Here is a 22,782-nt window from a genome sequence, read left to right as displayed (position 1 = left end):
GAGTCCGATTTATGTAGGAGATAATGAGTGATGAGTTCAAGGAAAAGATGTGGGGAGCTGGAAGGGTTGGATGTGGACTAAGAGGATGTACAAGAATAGAGGAGAAGAGTGACGATCTGGATTCCTGGACTTCTGGTGACTGGTGCAAAGAGAGATGAAGAATCGACTATATCAGTTCTGATGGTCTTCAGGCAGAGAGGGGTGAAGCTGTGAGTGCTGGGCAGGCCTGTGAGGGAGGCCTGAGGGCATAGCAGGGACAAGTTGAGTTCTGGGAGCTCCTTTTTCACTCCTGCCAAGGATGGTGTGGAGGGACTACATGCATCAGGAGCACCTGGATATTCGGACTCATATTTTACTAGAATTCTAGGGGAACATGCATAATTTGGTGCATGTTTACCCCCTAATTTTTTGTGTACACACAAACATATTAAGAAAAAGGGATCATATTTGTATATCTGTTTTGCAATTTACATTTTTAATTATTTTAACTCAGCCATTTTTCTAGATCATTATATACATATCTCAAGTTCTTTTGAATATAGGTGGAGTCCTATCTGAGATAGCTGATGCTGATTCATTAGAAAAAATGGAGATACACATGCACCTGACCTCGGAAGCCACTAATGGTAGAGGGGTAAACACAGGTTGAACTCATTCTGCAAACTCCTACTTGCTACTGGCCAGATCCCATTACTTTTATTAATCTACACTGTGGTTAAATGAAATAGGAAGAAGTATGGTTCCCAACTGTCTTTTTGAGTGTTTTCATTTCTACTCAAGCACTTCTACCCAGCACTGAACCAAAGAAGCCATCAGTACCTTAATAAAGCTAGGGGAGAAGAAACATTTTCCCTCAATGATATGACTAGCTAATCTCAATGAAGGCATGCATGGATATCAACCCAAAAAATAAAGACAGAGAAGCGTTTACTTTAAATGCTCCAAAATGAACTTTTTTTTTTCAGAATAAACTTTTAATAAGGTTCCTAAAGTGAGCTTTGCTAGAATTTTAAATTTATTTTCATAATTATTATGCATTTAAATATATATAAAAACTTATACAGTATAATAACTTTGAGAAAACCAAAATGTTAGATCATTAACCTAGGAAGGCACTCTATTCCCCCTTGGAATGGTATCTCAGACACAAATTCCTCATCAGGTTCAGAAGAAAGCAGAATTCTAGTAATAGCCCAAATCCTGCCCACCCTGAAAGATTTCTCTGACCCTCTCGGACATCTTTAAACAACAACAACAAAAACAAAACAAAACCTAGTTGTACTGAAAGATTAAATGGCCAGAAAAATTCTTTTCCAGCCTAAATTCATGGGGATGAAGATGGAACTTTTAAGAATGGGTAAAAGGACAATGAGATGTATAGGTATTCCTTAAACACAAAGGACAAATTTTCAGAATTAAACTGAGTATGTGGAGGTTCTACAATAGGGCCTGAGGGTGCGATGGTGAACAAGAGAGCCCTCGTCTCAAAACGCCTACAGTCTATAATCAAGAGAGTTCCCTCCTGCAATAAAGGTTAATGATCTTAATGGGGTTCTCTCTTCTTGACAGGAAAGGTGATGAGACCGTCCCTAGAATACGACAGGTGTTAAAAGCTAGAGAAATTAAGAGGCCATCCATGTAGTCTCCCTTACTGGATTCCTCTAAGATGTTAAGACGCTCACATGCTCACGTTAAGATAGATGGAGAGGATTAAGGTACATTTTAATGTCTTGGAATGGAATGGAATAGAATAGAATGGTACTAGTCCAAGTCACTGTGAGAAATAAACCTCTTAGTATCATTGACACTATGATAACACCAAGAGCCAGCACCTTAAGTATATTAGTTGAATTAAGAGTACAGAATCCGGGGCGCCTGGAGGGCTCAGTGGTTGGGCATCTGTCTTTGGCTTGGGGAGTGATCCCCAGGTCCTGGGATCGAGTCCCACATTGGGCTCCTTTCAGGGGCCTGCTTCTCCCTCTGCCTGTGTCTCTGCCTCTCTCTCTGTACCTCTCATGAATAAATAAATAAAATCTTAAATTTTTTTTTTAAAAGAGTACAGAATCCATATCCAAATGCTTTCTCCTCCAGAGAAACTTCCTTGAATTCCACAAGCTGGGACATTCCCTCTCCCTTCTCTGAGTTCCTGTAGGACTTCATCTGTCTCTCTCTTATGGATGGAATCTATTCTTTCTCCTTTGCATCCCAGTGGAGAGCTCACCTCCCCTATTAGGCTGTGGGCTCCAAAAAGGCTTATCATGTCTGATTGATGGGAAAATAAGAGAAGAAATTTGAACTGTTTTGCCTATCAAAATAAAAATCTAAGTAGGCATGAGTAGACTATTAAAAGTCAATAGAGGGGGATCCCTGGGTGGCTCAGCGGTTTAGTGCCTGCCTTTGGCCCAGGGTGCGATCCTGGAGTCCCGGGATCGAGTCCCACGTCGGGCTCCCGGCATGGAGCCTGTTTCTCCCTCCTCCTGTCTCTCTCTCTCATGAATAAATAAATAAATAATTTTTTAAAAAGTCAATAGAATGTCTGTCACTAAAAAGAAATCTTCTGGTGAAGGGAATAGTAAATCTACTGCCAGGGGATCTCAGAAACCAAAGCCACAAAATTGTGGGCACGAGTCAAGCACTTAAAATCTGTTAGAGCACTCATCACCTAAGTCTAAGACTCTTGTGCTAGGATAAGTTGGTCACGGAATGGGTTAGATTGACACTAGGTCAGCTGCCAACCTCAAGAAGACTGTGCAGCAAGGTACACTGTAAAACATCACAAAGTACCCACCTGAGCAGCACATTCCTCTTTAGCTATTAATTTGGCACCAAGAGACCCAGGATTAGCCTGCAGATAAGAAAGATCTTAGGAAAACTGCAGAAGCCAGCAAAGAGTGAGAACTCTTACCACGGTTGGCTCTGGATCTCTGTGGTGTTCAGTAGAGAAAAGAAGGTAAAATTTCACTGTTTCCTCCTTTCTAAACGCATTCTCTAATGAATTTGGTTTGGGGGTACCCATTGCTTGTCGATCCTTTCTTTCGCAGGGACAGCTACTGCCTTATTTGTCTGCAGAATTTGGCTTAGTTTTCTGCCTATCTTGCACACCCAGGTTGTCTACTATTGTATATGCAGGCAGGTCAACCATCAGACTGCAAGCCTAATAAATGGCTGGAAAAATATGGGTTGCACTCCATTTGTGCCTAGGGTCCTACCAATTGCTGTCAGCTCTTGGGGGAACTGTCTTTCTCTCTTTTGGCTATCTTTGGGAGTGGCTCTGGATCTTGGGAGGGTAGTATCTTTAGCACCCTCTTGGGGATGCCTCTTGCATCCAAGGGGTTGTTTCATACTGCTGGGGATATTTACTGTTTGCTCCAGCTGAAACCTGACAAGATATTTGAAAATATTTTTTAAGTAGCTCTATGGTCAGAAGCTGGCCAAACTGGAAGTTGATATTCAGAGCCTGATAGAACTTTTTCTTTAGATTTTCTCCCCTAGGCTAAATAAAACTACATACCCAGAGGGGAAGGAAAACGTTCCAAAGACAAACAGCTCTAAATCTAGAACACAGAAATCTTTTGATTTCTAGCTTAAAGATTTCCCTGATACAAAGTAGCAAACTGAAGATAATGTAGTTGGATGGGTATGTCAATATCTTAATGTCATTCGGGTTACAACTTGATTCTTTGAGGAATTAAAAGCAAACGTCCTATAAATGGAACCTTTATGAAAACAGAAAAAGCCCAACTGTGCTTTATACCAATCTTCAGTGCTCCCCTATTCATTTCAAAAGGCTTGTGCATATCATAAAAATTCTGGTCTTTGGAAACAGAAGTCCTTTTTGGAGGAACTTGTATTCTTACTCTGCCTTTGAGATGTAATTGTTCTATCTGGTCTTCCCTAAGAACCAAGGTAATTCGTATCAGAAGGAGGGGGAAAAAGGAAAGGCTATTTGGAAACTCAGTGAATGAAAAAAATCTTAACGCTTCTCTACAAATATTAGCCAGCCATCAATGCAGGTAACCTTAAAATTTATCCCTTCTGCCAGAAACACAATTGGACCCAATTTTTCTTTTAAAAAAACGAGTGAATTTTGCATTGTTATACCTATCTCATGGCTAAATTTCTAAAACAAAACCTGTAAGATCCGTGTTTGTGTCTATCTATATGTTTATGTATGTCTATGGTTATATGTTTTAGATGGTTGATATTTTTCTACCTCCAGATAGTACTGCCAAGATGAATTTATAAAGAAGCTCTATTGGTTAAAAAAAACTTAAGTGTTTATATGAATCAAGAACACACTCTCAGAAATACAGAAACTAACCCAAATGTTTTTCAAGTTCACATGATCTAGGATAATCTTCTGGGAGGAAAAACTAGTTTAAGTTTGTTGGTTTAACTAAAACAGGCATGGGACGCCTGGGTGGCTCAGCGGTTAAGTGCACCTGCCTTTGGCTCAGGGCCTGATCCTGGAGTTCAGGGACCGAGTCCCACATCACGCTTCCTGAGAGGAGCCTGCTTTTCCCTCTATGTGTCTGCCTCTCTCTGCATCTCTAATGAATAAATAAATAAAAATATTTAAAAAAACCTAAGACAAGCATGTCTTTAGAACTGTCAATATTAAATATAATGCAAACATACAACTCTTATTCTTTCTAGGTTTACTAAAAGTCAAAAGAGCTCATGTTATCTCTGTTGCAAAAATCTGTCAGCCAGAAAGATAACTTAAGATGATGGCTAACTGCTCAATGCCTCATGAAAGTTTCATAATTATGAGAAGAACAAGTCACTTAAATAGATGTATGTTAAAGTTTATAAATGCACTTCTCAATAATAATTATGCTTTATAGTAGGTCTACTTAAAAATAGTTTCCAAAATCTTTTTGGTAACTTGACACCTTAAGATTATACCGAATTAAGTTATAGATCTTCACTGAATATGGATCATTTCCAAGTAAGATAAATTACTGAGATTTACTGAACACTGAAACTTGGTTTTCTTTTACAGAGTAACTAAAATAATTGGGTCTATTAGTAAACACATGTTGTGCCACATTGAAAAATTAAGAATTTTAATTAATAATTGAAATTACTGGAATAATAAGGGTAAAAGAAAACTGTATATTAAAAATTGGTAAGGAAAGTAGAATGTGTCTTTGGATAGGGTATGAAGGACATGAGGTTTTGTTGTTGTTGTTGTTCAAAAGTAAAATAATAATTCCAGAATAAGGAAAAAAAATTGGGACAAAATCTGAATGGATATAAAAGAGTTGTAGAAAGTGTATGGAAAAGGAATCCTGAGGAAGGAATTTTATGTGTGCTCAAGCTGGCTAAGATTGGAATGGATTTAAGTTAAAAAAAAAAATGAGTTAAAAAAAAGTTTTTAATATCTTTGATGCACTGATACAAAACTAGAATTTGGATTTCTCTCTGTTAAAAGGACAAAGTGTTTCCTTAGATTATTGGTCTATTCTTAATAAAAAAAATTGTAACCAAAGGTTTTTCTTTCCCTTTTAAGTAATCTGCCTGGTCAGCAGACTTTTTTCTTACCAAAATAATCTGCTGTTTCACATTGTCTCTTTCAGGTCTTTGATTATTTAAAAAAACCTAGTCTTCTCATTATCAAAAGGGCTAAGTTTTGTTCATAACTATGCAACCTTATGTATTTACTTTTAAAATCTACTGTTAATTTGGTTAAATAGACAAGTATTTCATCATGACCTGTGATGCTATTTATTCTAATGTTCAGTCAGACCTGACATTTTGATAACTTCCCCAAATCAAATTCTAAATGGAGTTTTTTTTTTTTTTTTTTTTAACCTCAAAGTGACTTTAAAATTTGCTAGAGTCCCTGGAAAATCTCAAGGGATTTGTCTCCCACCTAGTAAAAAAGAGATGCTAAACTAATTGAGTTTATTTTATATGTTAAATCACAGAGGAAACTCAGTCAAATATATGATAATAAACCTTCTTAGGTTATATTTGTATGGGTGCATGCTATTAAGTGTTCTAGAAATTTTATGAAATTCCTAAAAATCTGATATGTCATGATATATTATCAGTCATAATTCCAGTTATCTTAAAATAGTATATGTTACGGAAATAACCAAATTTCCTTGTTACTTCTAATATAGTAAATTCTCATCAGATCTTTAATCATGGGCATTTTAAGTCTTTTGTCATTTAAGGATAGTTATTGTTTTACTCTACTGCTTTTGTAAAGCTGAGGTTCAAGGAAAAGACCCTACCAAGTACTCTTAACCACCAACAGTGCTGCCCAATTACAAGGTATCAAATCTTAGGTGCCTATTTCACAACTGAAGAAAGCTCTATCCAACATCTGGTTCTGTGCAAATGCCAGAGACCTCAAAATCCAACGGACTAGGAAGAAGTAGCTGACTTGGAGGCTGACTGCTACCACCCAAGATATTGGAACAAGAAGTTTCTTCCTTCCCTGTTGGACCATCATTTTTCTAAATCCCACCTGTTGGATTTTCCAAGATGCTGATAATCCTGCAGTTCTTTCTGCCCATTACATATTTTTCCCTGATTTCTAATGCCTCAGTTTTTCTGAAACAAGCTCACTGGATAAATGTTTCTGGGGGAGTGGAGACACAGTTACACAAAATACATAAACCTGCCAACTGGCTTAATGATGTATCTACCCTTTGGGGGTCATTTTTTGATTTACTTGATTCTAGCTGGTTTCGGTTATGGGTAACCTGGCTCATATGCATTGTCCAAACCATGGGATTGTTTTATTGCCAAAAACTGTTATTATATTACACTCATGTTATTTATATAAATAATGTAGATTTCAAAATATTTTTAAAAAGATTTTACTTATTTGGGGGGCAGGGAGCATGAGCAGGGAGAAGGGCAGAGGGAGAGGGGCAGAGAGAAGCAGACTGCCCATTTGCCAGGGATTCCAATGCAGGGTTTAATGCAGGACCTTGGGTCATGACCTGAGCTGAAGGCAGACACTTAACTGAGCCACCTAGGCACCCCAAATATTATATTATAATTTTCTCCCTAATATACTGCATTCTCAAAATTTTAAATGCGGTAGAGAGCCATTGACCAGCTGACATGGTCTCTCTTGGACTGGAATGACAAAAGAGAACAGAAGAACAAGAGCAACTCCTAGAATAGGTGCCTGACATCATCTCTTGTGAAAACTACACTAAGATTTGAAGAGGTGATGGTAACTGAGACTCAGGCTAAGACTGGTATTTTTTTTTTTTTTAAAGATTTTATTTTTATTTAGTCATGAAAGACAGAGAGAGAGAGAGGCACAGGCAGAGGGAGAAGCAGGCTCCATGCAGGTAGCCCAATGTGGGACTCGATCCCTGGTCTCCAGGATCATGCCCTGGGCTGAAGGCAGCGCTAAACCGCTGAGCCACCGGGACTGCCCTAAGACTGGTATTTTTGATCAAACCTCTAGAATGGTCAAGAGGATGATCAAACAAGTGGACTGTGGAAATAAATGTTGAGGCCCAAAGCAGAGCTGTTCCTGCCAGGGGTGCCACCTAGCAAAGCAAAACTTAGGTAACTTGTGTCCCTATAAATGTTCTGCTTGACCAGAAACACAGTATATTCACATAACCAATTCTCCAATGCCGAGCCAACTCTGGGCCTTCTCATGCCAGACAAGGCTGACTATGTGGCCCCAGCCAATCAGATGTTTTCTATTTCGCTCTTGCTTATTCTTTATTTTCTAGCTTATAGAAGCTTTTTATCTTATGCCCCATTTTGCAGTTCTCTGAGACTGTCCACGTCATGAAGTGTTAAAAAAAAAAGTTTGTATCACCTAAATTGTCTTTATTTTTTTTTTAACAAACTATAAATGATCTCTACTTCATTACTGAAATAGGTCTAGCTGACGTTCACACTTGCAATACTTTGATGGTAGTTTTAATCTCTATTCTTGAAATTAATACAGCTATTTATTAAAAATACTGGAATTTTAATTTGTACTTTTTAGTAATTCACAGTTTTCCCCCACAATAGTTGAAATTTGTAAGTTTTCACTAGACTTAAATATTATAGAGCTTAAAAAAAAATTCCTCTTTATTTGCCTTAAATTCTTATTTCATTGGTAAAATCCTGCCCGATTTCCTCCATTCTTTCAATTGAAGCAAACCATAACAGAAATTTTTTTCCTTTTTTTTTTTTTTAACTAAAATTAAGGAAAGATAATTTTCAAGGGAGGCTAGGTCTTATTATTTTAACTTGTGAATAACAGCTACCAGGCTATTGCTCCATTTGGCTAAAAACAAACCAAAAAGGACTGTAATAACATCTGCTGGTGGTAATTTTTTTTTTTTAAAGATTTTATTTATTTATTCATGAGACACACACACAGAGAGAGAGACAGAGACAGAAGCACAGACAGAGGGAGAAACAAGCTCCATGCAGGGAGCCTGACATGAGACTCAATCCTGGGTCTCCAGGATCAGGCCCTGGGCTGAAGGTGGCACTAAACCGCTGAACCACCAGGGCTGCCATGCTGGTGGTAATTAAACACAGAATTAAGATATAATTTATTATGTGAATTCCCAAAGCAGTATAGTTTCTAAGTGTTTTTTTAAAATTGTATTATCTCCTATGTCAAAAACATGTTTTCAGTAATTCATTCATTCAAAATAATGAAACCCTCTGAGTGCTCAGACACATCCCCCTTTCCCTCCTCCACAGCTGTTCTCTTCTTATTCAACTCATTTTCAGGCCATTTTCATACCTCAGCTATTCTAGAGTCTACAGGGTTGTATGCTGTCACCTAGAGGCTTTGTGAAGAAATCATGTACTAAAGCTTGTACTAAAGGATATCAATAACTTGACAGAAAAGGATAAAAAGGAAAATGGTTTCCCCAAGAGGGAAAGTCAGAGATGGGTCATGACTAGGGAGGAAAATGGGGAAAAAGCTATGTAGATCAAAACCCATGTCAGAACTCATGAGGAAGAATTTCAAAACACTGGCCTTATTTATTTTGCTATTTCTATTGGTATATATTTGACTGTTGATATTCGTTGGCAGTTTTTTGCTACTGATATTTAATGATGTTTCCAAGATATCCAATGCCTTTAACAAAATATCATACTGAACCTCATCAAAAATCTTTTGCTGATCTACCATCAAGTAATATCTAGATGAGGAGTCAGCAAACTTTTTCTATAAATGGCCTACTATAAAAGATAGTAGATATTTCAGGCTTTAAGGTCTCTAACTACTCAATTTAGTAGGTAGAAGACAAAAGCAGTCAGATCATATGTAAACAAATGGGTGTGGCTGTGTTCTAATAAAACTATTTACAAACGTAGGTCATAGGTCAGATTTAGTCATTCGGCCACAGGTTGCTAATCCTGATCTAGACTAATATCTAGGGATCAATCTCTCAATACCATACTAATATTTTCTATTTTATTATCTCTCTCAATACAAGTTTGAATTTTATTTCTGGACAAAAAAATGTCTGGACAACAAATACTGCTCACTCTTGAGAAATTATTTTGAAACACATGTTAAAATACTAACAACATATTAGGATCATCAAGTCTTGGGACGCCTGGGTGGCTCAGCAGTTGAGCGTCTGCATTTGGCTCAGGGCGTGATCACGGAGTCCTGGGATCAAGTCCCTCATCGGGCTCCCTGCATGGAGCCTGCTTCTTCCTCTGCCTATGTCTCCTGCCTGTGTGTCTCTCATGAATAAATAAATAAAATCTTAAAAAAATATATCGTCAAGTCAATCTTTCTTCTCAGGGAGTCATCAACACACCTCCTATATGCCCCATTACATAAAGCTTTTAATTGAAGTGTTTTGAACTGGTAGATTTTTCACTGTCTAAAAAGTTGAAGAAAAATAAAAGCCTATTTAACATTTATTATCCTTTATTTTTTTAAAAAAGGTTTTATTTATTTCTTTGAGAGAGAGACAGAAATAGCAAGTGGAGAAGCAGGCTCCCCACTGGGCAGGGAGCCCATGTGGGGCTCGACTCCAGGACCCTGGGATCATGATCTGAGCTGAAAGCAGACGCTTTGCCGACTGAGCCATCTAGGCACCCCTTATTATTCTTTTAAAAAAAGTATTATTTTTTTAAAGATCTTATTTATTTGAGTGAGAGAAAGCAAGCAACAGAGCAAGAAAGCAAGAGGAAGAGGAATCATAGACAGAGAGGGAGAAGTAGGCTCCCCGCTGAGCAGAAAGCCCGACATGGGGCTTGATCCCAGGACCCTGAGATCATGACCCCATCTGAAGGCAAACACTTAATTGACTAAGCCACCCAGGTGCCCCCCAAAATGTATTGTTCTTAAAAGAAAAAATACTGTGTGACTTCTCCACTTAAAAACCTTTAGCTCCCAGTTCTAGGGGTTTAGCATACCATAGAGGTTTTCAAAAGTTGGTCCCCATCTACCTCTTGGATTTTATTTCTTACTACTTTTTGTTCACTCTATATAAGTATAAAAACATGACAAATACTATATAAAAACTTTCAGGAGATAAACACCAAATTCAAGGCACTGGTTATTTCTGGAAAGGAGAGAGGATACTAGGCTAGGGACCAGTGTGATTTCAACTATATCTGAGATGATTTTAAAATGATGATGATAATAATAAAAATACTAATTAAACAAAAATCTAAAATAAAGCAAATATGATAAAATGTTAATATTTGACAAAAAGCTAAGTGGTACGTAATAAGGAGTGCTTTTTTAATTGTTCACTATACTTTTCTATTTGTTTAAAACAGGGATTGACAAAATACTCTGAACCAAATCTGGACCACTACTTGTTTTTTAAGGCTTGGGGCTAAGAATAGTTTTATATTATTAAAGGGTTGTTAAAAAAAAAAAAAAAAGACAAAAGACTATGTGACAAAGACCTTGTGACCTTGCAAAGCCTTAGATATTTACATCTGGCACTTTATAGAAAACATTTGCCGACTCTTGATTTAAAATATTCCTAAGAAGCAAAGATTAAAAAAAAAAAAGAACAAGCGGGAAGGCGACTGAGTCAAAGAAGATGTGTTTATTTTCTTGCATTAAGTATCTTTAGGAATTAGACATTTTATATTACCTTTCTCTTTAAATTAGCTTTTCACAAATTACTTTCTAAACTTTTATCAAGATGAAATCTCATCAGGGCAGCGGATGGCTCAGCGGTTTAGCGCCAACCTTTGGCCCTGGGCCTGATCCTGGAGACCTGGGATTGAGTCCCACGTCAGGCTCCCTGCATGGAGCCTGCGTCTCCCTCTGCCTGTCTCTGCCTCTGTGTGTGTGTGTGTGTGTGTGTGTGTCTCATGAATAAATAAATCTTTTTTTTTTTTTTTTTTTTTTTTAAAGAAGAAATCTCATCGAATTTTATTCTAGTCTGCAGTACCTGGGTGGCTCAGTAGGTTAAGCATCTGTCTTCAGCTCAGGTCACAATTTCAGGATCCTGGGATGGAGCCCTGCATCGCACTCTCTGCTCAACAGAGAATTTGTTTCTCTCTCTCTTTTTCCCTCTCAAATAAATAATAAAATCTTAAAAAAAAATTATTCTATTCTATGATGAGACTTATTTAAAAGTGATGGGACAGCCTTTTTTTTTTTAATTTTGTGTTTAAATTCAATTTAGTTAACATATACTGTATTATTAGTTTCATGGGTAGAATTTACTGATTCATCAGTTGCATATAACACTCGGTGCTCATTACATTAAGTGCCCTCCTTAATGCCTATCATCCAATTATCCCATCCCTGTTCCTACTTACCCTCCAGGAACCCTCAGTTTGTTTTCTAGAGTTAAGAGTCTCTTATGGTTTGCCTCCCTTTCTGTTTTCATCTTATTTTATTTTTCCTTCTTTTCCCTACGTTCATCTGTTTTATTTCTTAAATTCCGCATGAGTGAAATCATATGGCACTTTTCTTTCTTCGACTTATTTCACTTAGCATAATAGCCTCTAGTTCCATCCACATCCTTACAAATGGCAAGATTTCATTCTTTTTGATGGCTGAGTAATATTTCAGTGTATGTGTGTATACCACTTCCATTCATCTGTTGATAGACATTTGGGCTCTTTTCATATTTTGGCTACTGTGGACATTGCTGCTATAAACATTGGAGTTCATGTGCCCCTTCAAATCACTATTTTTGTATCCTTTGGATAAACACCTGGGAGTGCAATTGCTGGATCATAGGGTAGCTCTATTTTTAACTATCCGAGGAATCTCCATACTGTTTTCCAGAGCGGCTGCACTAAGTTTGCATGCCCACCAACAGTGCAAGAGAATTCCTCTTTCTCTGGGAGAATCTTATGACTTTTTGATCTTAGTCCATACTTGTCAAAAAATTGAAAAGTAATAGAGCCCAGTGTGGGATTTTTAGTTGGGCATACTTAGATTGGGAAGGTTTCAGGGGGAACTTGCTCATGAGCTGTCAGCTAGGGACACAGAAAAGGTGTTACATAGGACTTAAGTCTTGGCGTCAGGTTTACAATTTCTATTTTCTGCAGCTCACCTCCTTTAGAAGAATTTTCTCCCCTTTTTTCACAGAAGGGTTAAATAAAATTCAAAACACTGTATTAAAGTAAGTTTCTGGTTATAATGATTCTTAGACATTGGAATAGGCCAGCAGAGAAGGTATTTTTTTTTTTTTTTTAATGAGCAGACAGGTTATTGGGGGGAAAATAGTGGGATAATACATCTAAATGTGTTAACATGCCTTAGCTCAGAAGAATGGTTACTTCTTATGTTATTACCATTTTGAGATTGTTGTATAGATATTTTCTTTTTTTTTTAAATATTTTATTTATTTATTTATTTATTCATTCATTCATTCATTCATTCATGAGAGACAGAGGGAGAGAAAGAGAGAGAGAGAGAGGCAGAGACACAGGCGGAGGGAGAAGCAGGCTCCATGCAGGGAGCCTGATGTGGGACTCGATCCCGGGTCTCCAGAATCACATCCTGGGCTGAAGGCGGCGCTAAACCGCCAAGCCACCTGGGTTGCCCTGTATAGATATTTTCTTTTCTTTTTTTTTTAAAAGATTTTATTTATTTATTCATGATAGTCACACACAGAGAGAGAGAGAGAGGCAGAGACACAGGCAGAGGGAGAAGCAGGCTCCACGCAGGGAGCCCGACGTGGGATTCTATCCCGGGTCTCCAGGATCGCGCCCCGGGCCAAAGGCAGGCGCCAAACCGCTGTGCCACCCAGGGATCCCCTGTATAGATATTTTCTTAAAAAATATTAAGCATGTCAGTATTGGCTGTGTGCGTGAAAGCATTTTTTTCTTATTTTGGTAACTAATTTCCAGTTTCTTACCCTCAGTATTGTCCAAGTTAACTAAAGATATTACCAATTGTGAATCAGTGAATAAGGAGACTCACAGAAATTTCACATAAATGCTCAGTGAATGTTTGAGAATATTTAGATCCAAATCATCATTTTATAACCTTCAGTATATATATTTTTAAACTTAAGTGCTTGTCTCTGGTAACTAAAAATGTGGGCAAAACAGCCACAAAATGAATATGACATAAAAATTATTCATGGTGTACCTGGGTGGTTCAGTTAATTAAGCATCTGCCTTTGGCTCAGGTGATGATTTCAGGGTCCTAGGATTGAGCCCTATGTAGAGCTCCCTGCTCCGTGGGGAGTCTGCTTCTCCCTCTGCCTCTCCCCACCACTCATGCTCTATATTTTTCTCTCAAATAAATAAATAAAATCTTTTAAAAATTTACTCATCTGATCACAATATATCTTTTTTTCCTACTTAAGTGAAAATATAAATGGGAATGTTAAAATTAACATTAATTTACTTTTTAGCTTGGCCACATATATGCCATCCTAATATCCAATTTTTAAAAAATTTACTACATTAAAGATATACAGAAAGACATAAAAATAATATGAAAAAATACTTATGATCAACCACTAGATTATGAAATTACTAACACTACTAAGGTCCCTTGTACATCCTCAGTTCCACCTCTCTTCTTTCCCCAGGGATTAATCATCATTCTGAATATTGTATTTTGTATATCCAGGTATTTCTCTTTTTGCTTTTTGTCCAATGTACATATCTCTAAATAATTTATATCATTTTACAACTTGTTTTGTTAGTCGGTTTTATGTTTGAATTCATACATGTATGGTACATCACTCATGTGATGGAGATAGTGCTCACCAAGTATATTCTATATGCTTCGTAGCTTTTGGGCTGGAATCACTGGACTGTGAGTAGAAGGGAAGTGCGTTACATGTGGGAATAAGGCAACATCGCTTTTGTCCCCTTCCTCAGTGAACTCACAAGCCATATATTCCAGATGGAGCAATGGGGCAGCTGCAGGAACACGAAGCATCTATTACCTTGGGGCCCTGAGTGAGGTGGAGTGGAGCTTATCACCAGCTCATGTAAGACATATAAAATGAACAAGAAATAACTGTTGTGCTAAGACATATACACAAGTGGGAAGATAACTGCCTTTCTGGGATTTTTGTTAAAGCAATACTATCAGTAGAAGAATAGATTCATAGCCTTTTGAAAATACTACTATCCTATGACCCCAGATTGATATTTTTTTCTACTTGCATGAAGAAGAAAATTTCATACACTCTAGTCTTTACCTTCTGTGAAGACCCTATTGCACTAACAATACCTTCAGAGAAGGGCCTACATGTTTATGAACTGTTTCTGGTATGTTTTGTTTCCCTAACTAGATTTTAAGGTCTTTGAAAAATCATGTCCTTTTTTTGTATCCTACACTGCACCTTACAGTCTACACATGTATGTATTAATGACTGGTCTACTGGTTGACTGGGGAGGATGAGGCTAATATTAAATGCCTAGTTTGTGTAAGGCAACTTGCTTGCATTCCACATAAGTTGATCCTTGATCCTTAATATTTCCATTATATAGATGAGGATATTAAGGCTAAGTAACTTTCCTCTGGTCACAGAGCTAGGAATAAGATGAAACATGTGAAGAGGGCAGTGGAAATCAGTCAGCCTGACTCAAAAGCCCTTATTTTTTAGTTTTTTCACTGAACTGAATGAAATCATACCTAATCCAGGGCAGGAACTTTAGAAGAACATAAAATAGCTAACAAATAGTTTTTGTTTATAAGTTTTGCACACATTAAATCATTTCTTTAGATATTTCTCAGGACTCAAGATTGTTGGGTCTTACCTTGATCACCTCTGGAGTCTGCTGAATCAAAACCACTGAAGTAGTATCTTTGGCTTTATCACCAACAGGACTTCTACAGACTGATAAATTGGCCTGGGAGGAAGTTGTCAAGGTTTCCTGTAGAATCTGCATCATTTCCTTCTCTTGTGACAGGCTCCCTCTGCCTGATTTGCACTCAACTAGTTCTTGAGCAAAGTCTTCAATGCTTTCTAGAATTCGCAGTAAGAGGACTCGATCCTCTTCTTCTATTTTGTGTCCATTGGTTTCAATAATCCTTGTTAGACAGGAAGGGGAGACTTTTTCGGTGGGTGAAGAGACTTTAGATTTAGGCTCAAGATCTATAGGAAGCTGACCAGTCAATGGATTATGACTATTTAAGGAGTTAGAGCTTTTACCTTTGGCAAGTGGCTCTCTTAGAGAGGTCTCCATTTTCTGTGAAAATGATTCCAGATCCATTAACAACTTATCTATCTCTTCCTGACTATTAGGATTCATAAAATCTCTGTGGTCTCTCTCTTCAACTTTAGGAGCTTTTAATTTAAGATCTTCCTCAGGTAGGTTAACTGATTTCTCAAATATCTTATCACTTTCATTTTGCACTGAGGCAGGATATTTTTTAAGAGGAGTACCACGGTCTGAAAATTCTGCTCTATCTTCATTTACCTTTAACAAATCCTGACCGGGTCCATTCTCTGTCCTTTGTCCTTTATCCAATGCTTTCTTTCCATCTGACTCTTCTTCAATATAAAGGGTTTCCATTAGGTCACTAGAAGAAACATTTTCTAAAGAGTTCATGGTTAATGACTGTGATTGAAGCTGGGCATCTTTTATAGTTCTGGGATCATTTATCTCAGAGTTATATAAGGGATTTGTAGAGTTGTTTGGAATGGATTTTACTGCGTCTGTTTTCCTAGAACTGTGTTTGTCATCTTGCAGTGCTATAGTTTGAAACTGTCCAGAGTCAGGGGCTGAGAGCTGGACAACATCTTCATATTTAGGGGGCTGTTCAGTGCCAAATACTGGGGAAAAGGGAGTCAGTTGTAAACTGGGTATATTGCTGACCAGTTCTGTTAAATCTATAGCCTCATTATTCCCAGGCTGCATGAATTCAAATGGTAGCTTTTTCAGATAGGATGCTAACCTAGTCATTACATTCACATAGACAGTATCAGAACTAGAAATTGCATCATTGCCATTTCCTTCGTTGATGCTACTCCCTGACTTCTTCTTTATGCATTGTTTTATGATATCTGTACATTTTTTCAAATCCTCAGAGCATTTCAGCAAGATGTCCAAGCACATCTTTATGTCTGTTCCAGAAGAAAAATTATCTATCTTATGTTTTTCCAAAATCTGAGTAACCAGGTCTTCTTCAGAGAAGTTGTGAAGAAGCACTGAAGTTAGGTTTGTATCAAGTGAGTTTCTATGGGACAAAGATTTTTCCTCAACTGAGGAACTCCGGAGTAAACCAAAGGATGGAGAGTTCCCATCATTGTTATAATGGCCACAGAGCAAGTCAAAATCAACTGACCTCCTATTAAATGAGTCAGACTTAACTTTTCTTCCCTTTTTGTAAGCTGCATGGTTAGAGTTTTTGAGCTTTTCAAAGGAAAATTCTTTTATTTTCCCGCTGGCAAAACTGATCGCTTCTCCTGCAATGTCCTTTAAGTTACAGGTGTTCTGAAAGGTAGATCCTTTCTTGACCCTGGGAATGCCTGCGAGGGCCTGCTGGTGATAGTCACCCTCAGCTGAAGAAAACCCATTCTCATGGGGTAGAAACATAGAGTCCAGATCTGCATCTTTAAACTGAGACACAGGGATGTGCAAGAGGTCTGCACAAACACTATGATGTACCACAATGCAATCAACTCCATGTGTAAAGGTATGACAGGTTCCAGTGCAATAATGTATAGCTTGCTCAAAACGCCTGTCTATCACCACACTGCTGTAGTGGTTCACAGTACTGACCACAAGTCTGTAAGTTGCTGCCATAATATCGAATCCACTCAGTGATGTGAGTCGGAATTTTCTAGAACTTATTTCAAGTAAATTCTCCTAACTTACACTCAGCTGAAAATATACTTGATGGCAATGTTCAGTGGTTTCTTGCAAATATAATGACCCTTCCCCCAAAGAAAAACCATCTAAATTTGAGGTTTGGTAACTGTCGGGATACAGTAGCTACTGCACATGTCTGCTTGAATTAGGAAGTCTAATAATTTAATAATTGTCCTCTTTAGTTTTATTTAGTAATATCATGATACTGTAGTGTTTTTATAATATAAAATCCTCTTTCAGTCCTCCAGCAATTCTATGATGCAGAAATTTATTGTCATTAATTTATTGCCATAAATCCTAGTTGGTAGTATAGAAGTACTGTGATAACTGAATCCGCCAAAGAATTAAATGATCCATTGTTTTGTGAATGAAACCTGTAATGAAAAAAGAAAACAATTTTTAAAATATGATTTCTTAATCCTGAGGAAACCTTTTATTTCCTCTTTTGCATCCCACATGCAGTTAGACACCAAGCCGTATTCTTTGCCACATTACCGCATATCTTTGCTTCATGTCTTTATTTCATCAAGCCCCACATTCCTTACTACCTGGATGGAGTATTTACTACCTCCACTTTGCCTTGTTACAACTGCCTCCCTGTTGGTATTTCTTATCCTGCCCTCCTTGCCATCTTTCATGACATCAAAAAGCTTAGATTCAGACAGGTTTTTTAATCCCTCAGAGTTCAAGAATTCATACTACTGATCTCCATCATGCATCCTACCTCTTTTGACTTATTTTCAAGACTTTCAACATCCATTCCCATCCACCTACAACCTTATTTTGTGCGACTGTTCTGCACTAAACTTTTGCTTATATCTCATCATCCTAATCTCAAAGATTGCCAACACATAATACTTGTTCTTGATTCTACACTTCCTCTGTACTTGGAGATTATTCTCCCATCATATTTTTTCTTACTACCTAAGAGAGAGAAACAACCTTTATTTACTGCCCTTGATCCTATCCTCTCAGATATTACCACATGCAGAGCTCTCGTCACCAAGTGGATAGAATTTAATCATCCTCTTTAAAAAAACAAAACAAAACAAAACAAGCTTTTAAACCATATTGTAGTTGCTTTCTAAAAAGGTTCAATCAATCTACTCAATAAATGAGTGCCTACTTGTGCCAGGCACTTGTTAAGTGATAAGGATACAGCAGTGAATAAAATATAGTCCCTGTTCTTATGGAGCTGATAATCTGGTTGTAAAATGAAAAACAAGATGCATGTAAACATTTAACTTAGATGGTGACATGAGCTCTAGAAAAGTCAAACAGGGCAGGGATTCAGAAAGAATGAGAGGGGCTGTGTTATAAAGGGTAGTCAGGGAAGATCTTACTGATATATGAGCAGAGACTTGAAAGAAGAAAAGGAACAGGCTGTGGAGGTATTTTGGGCAAAATCATCTCGGGCATAATAACCATAAGTGCAAAGGCCCTGAGGTGGGAGTATGCTTGAGGAGGCTACAGTGATTAGAACAGACAAAGCAAGTGGGATAGTGTGGGAAGTAAGGTCAGAAAGAAAAGGTAGAAGTCTAAAACATGCAGGATCTGCTGCATGAGCTGGGGAACAACTGATGGCTACGGAGCAGGGGAATGACATGATGATCAGACTTACATTTTAAATTGGTAATTCTGGCTGCTGTGTTCAGAGGAGACTATGAAGGAGCAAGATAAAAAGCAGGGAAGAAAATTAGGGGCTATTGCAATAAATCAGGCAAGAAGACCTGGGGGCTTGGACCAGGATATAGTGTAATAGTGGAGAAGTTTAAAGCCAATAGGATTTGTTGAAGGATAGATGTGTGATATTACCAAATCAAGAATGATGCAGTAAAGCAATGAAAGGATCCTTCAGATGATGACTGAAACGAGAGGAGAGCATCAATTTCACTAAATTTCGATGGCAGTGAGATTTTAAAATAAAAATCTTTATCCCCAGGCAGCCCAGGGGGCTCAGCAGTTTAGTGCCACCTTTGGCCCAGGGCGAGTCCCAGTCGGGCTCCCTGCATGGAGCCTGCTTCTTTCTCTGCCTGTGTCTCTGCGCCTTTCTCGCTCTCTCTCTCTCTCTCTGTGTCTCTCATGAATAAATAAATAAAATCTTAAAAAAAAATCTTTATCCCCTTAATGAGAGAACTTTATTGTTTTCATTTTCATTTCTTCAATCCTAGAAAACTGTTTTTTGCTTGTTATAATTATTCTCTGGCAAATCGTCTCTTCATGTCCTTTGCTCACTTAGGTATTAGAGACTTAGTGACTACAGATATAATTATTTCATGAAGTACCCTTTCTTTTGTTGAATTCTTATTTTGGAGTACATTTCCTGGCCCTCTGTATCCAATGACTACTCTGTTTTTATGTCAGTTCTACACTATTGCAATTACTGTTGCCTTATTAAGTTTTACTATCTGGTTTTGCTTCCCATATCCCTAATTATTATTCTTTTTTATACTCCAAATGTTCTTTGATGGTCTTCCAGATGAATTTTTGAATAGTCAAGTTTTAAGAAAAATTTTATTGGGATTTTATTCCAATTGCAACACACTTAGGAATTATTTTGAAGCACTGATATCATTATAATATTCAGATTTTCTACCCAGGAAAATAGTAAATCTTAATTCCAATATTCCTGTATTTCTCTCTTTGTGGTTTTCCTCAGGTGGGTCACTCCCTATTGTTCTTGTCCTTCAGTGTCCTAACTTTGTTGCTACATGAATGGATCTGGAGCTACTGTGTCATGCTCTACTTCCTCGCCTTCAAATCTCAGATGGTGGCTCATATAAGACTATAAAACTAGATCTCACTAAGGATAAAACTGAAGCAGAAAGAAGTTTCATACTAAAGGAAGTGCCCAGTAATTTGGAACTGAAAATGCAAAGAAGCCAAAGAGGAATTAGTTGTTATGGGACAAAATACTAGAACATGGCAATAGAAAGAATTACCTTTCCAAAAGATGCACGAGAGACAAGGAAGAAAGAACACCAAACATGAAAAACTATACACCTTTTCAGAAATCCAAAATTTGGAAGAGCTTTTGGGTAAGGATAGAAGGAAAGAAAAATAAAGGATATTTCTAAGAAAGTACATGAGTATAACTATGTGAGGGATATTAGGACTATATCCTAATCCAGTTGTTAATAGAGGTGATAAAACTGGTGCAAAGGCAAAATACATGAGTGTTAGAAAATTTAAATATTCAGACACATATGAAAACGTGATAAACTCCTAAATTAACATAAAGACTTTTTTTTTAACAAAGACTATTTTATTTCTCTGAAATTTGAGAAATTATAAAGGAATTCTCTAAGCTTGGATATAACCAAAACAACTAATTTATAAGGTAACATGACAAAAAATACAAGTATTCATATGATACTAGAATTTGAAATACTTATGGAAGAGAGAACATTGGCCAAAGTCAGACATATGCTTTTAGACCAGGTCAGGGCTGACCTATAAAACATTCTGTGTTGATGGAAATATTCTATGTGTGTTCTGATATGGCTGCCATTAGCCACATGGGGCTACTGAGCACTTTAACTGTGGCTAGTGCAACTGAAAAGCTGAATTTTAATTTTATTTTAAAAATTTAATTTTGGAATTATTTTAGATGCACATAGAAGTTGTAAAACTAGTACAGAGACCATCTGTGTACTCTTCCCCTAGTTTCCTCCAAAGATAACATCTTATATCAATGGGATGCCTGGGTGGCTCAATGGTTGAGTATCTGCCTTTGGCTCAGGGTGTGATCCCACGATCCGGGATGGAGTTCCACATTAGGCTCCCTTCGAGGAGAATGAGCCACCTGGGCTGCCCATGATTTGAGTTTTTTATAAACATGCCAAAGAGACCAAGGTTACTTCCCTGGTATTTGGTTCAGAACTGTGAGTGTCAAATTCTGCCTTTTTAATTTAGACCATGATTAACTGATGCCCAGTTGTTCTGGAATCCTAGACATGGAATCTAATCCAACTAGTCTCAATCAGAGATAGATCATAATCTATCTAATTCAGAACCCCCATGCTATCTTGTGTTTCTAAGATAAGGCAGGCTACATGGGTTTGAATCCCTACCCTGCCACTTACAGCTGTGTGGCCTTACATAAGTTGGTTAACTCTGTCAGCCTGTTTCACCTGTAAAACATAGATAATAACACTACTCATTTCATGAGAATTAAGTGAACATGTCAAATGCTTAAAACACAAGAAAGGCTCAATCACTGTTAGCTGTTATTGGTAAAATTCACTCATCAAACAATTTCTGCTCTGAACCAGGCCCATAATAATTCATTATTATGGCCCCGAGTGTACCTACTATTTGAGGGCAATGAGAGAAGCAAGCACAGTGGGAATCAGGAGCACTAGGGTGGAGCTTCTATTTTTCCTCATTTGTTCTTAACAATTAATATACATTCTTTTCAGAAAAGTTAGAAAATGTTCTTAAGTAAAAAACATTTTAATTATCCGTATCATCATTCAGAAATAACCAGTTAATATTTTTATGGATATGTATCCTGACATTTTCTTATGAAAATTTATAAATGTATATATTTTTTTACAAAAGTTTAAGCATACTATGTATTTTAAAATTTACTTCAAACTAGCAATAAATATCTCTTGAATATAATTCCATGTCAGGAAAGATCTAGATCATTTATATTTTAGATTTATTTGAGAGAGAGAGACCATAAGCACACAGGAGTGGGAGGGGCAGAGGAAGAGGGGGGAGAGAACCTGAAGCATGCTCCATGCTGAGCGCAGAGCCTGACCAGGGCTTGATCTCACCACCATGAGTTCACAATCTGAGCCAAAACCAAGAGTTGGACACTTAACTGACTGTGACACCCAGGTGCTCAGATCTAGATCATTTTAATGAACATACAATATTTTACCATACGGATAAAATAATTCAGCCACCTACCACTGCTACACAGGTTATTCACTATGTTTTTTTACAATAAACAATGATAAACATTCTTATACATATTACACAGATGTCTAGTTATTTTCTTAGGATATGTTTCAAGTAGTAGAATGCTGAGTCAAAAGGAGTGTGTATATGTATGCATACACATTTTTTATTTTTATTTTTTAAAGAGTTTATCTTATTCATGAGACACACAGAGAGAGGCAGAGACACAGAGAGAGAAGCAGGCCCCATGCAGGGAGCATGACATGGGATTCGATCCCGGGATGCCAGGATCACGCTCTGAGCCAAAGGCAGGCGTTAAATTGCTGAGCAACCCAGGGATCCCCCTGCATACACATTTTAAGGGTTCTTTGATATATAAGGTCAGTCTTTCCTCCAGAAAAATGACAAATTTCTACTTCCAACATCAGGATGGGATCAGACCCATTTCTCCATTTTCTCCTTGAGTGATACCACTCTTTAAATCTTTGCTAATTTGAAAGATGAAAAAAAGGAAGTGCATTATTTTAAATTGTGCCTAAACATGTTTATTTACTTCATAGACATTTTGTTTTCATTTGTGAAGGCTTTCTTCATACCCTTGGCCCATTTTGAAAGAGAGCATCCAAATGAGACCAAAGAGTTAGA

The 22,782-nt window shown here is 37.4% G+C and overlaps 1 protein-coding gene across 6 annotated transcripts in view; it reads right to left on the bottom strand.

Annotated features, from left to right (window-relative positions):
* The window catches only part of PPP2R3A (protein phosphatase 2 regulatory subunit B''alpha), a 187,994-nt gene that overhangs the window by 124,460 nt on the left and 40,752 nt on the right, over positions 1-22,782 (bottom strand). For all 6 annotated transcript variants that reach the window (XM_035704779.2, XM_025448920.3, XM_025448918.3 and 3 more), the window contains one exon: positions 15,169-17,600. In XM_035704779.2, coding sequence (XP_035560672.1) covers positions 15,169-17,160 — 1,992 coding nt within the window. In that variant the 5' untranslated portion in view covers positions 17,161-17,600. The remainder of the gene's footprint in view (positions 1-15,168; positions 17,601-22,782) is intronic.

Source organism: Canis lupus, chromosome 23, assembly GCF_003254725.2.
Source record: "Canis lupus dingo isolate Sandy chromosome 23, ASM325472v2, whole genome shotgun sequence".
NCBI classification, from domain to species: domain Eukaryota; kingdom Metazoa; phylum Chordata; class Mammalia; order Carnivora; family Canidae; genus Canis; species Canis lupus.
The sequence above is the reverse complement of the archived record's forward strand: the minus strand, read 5'-3'. Positions and strand labels throughout refer to the sequence as shown.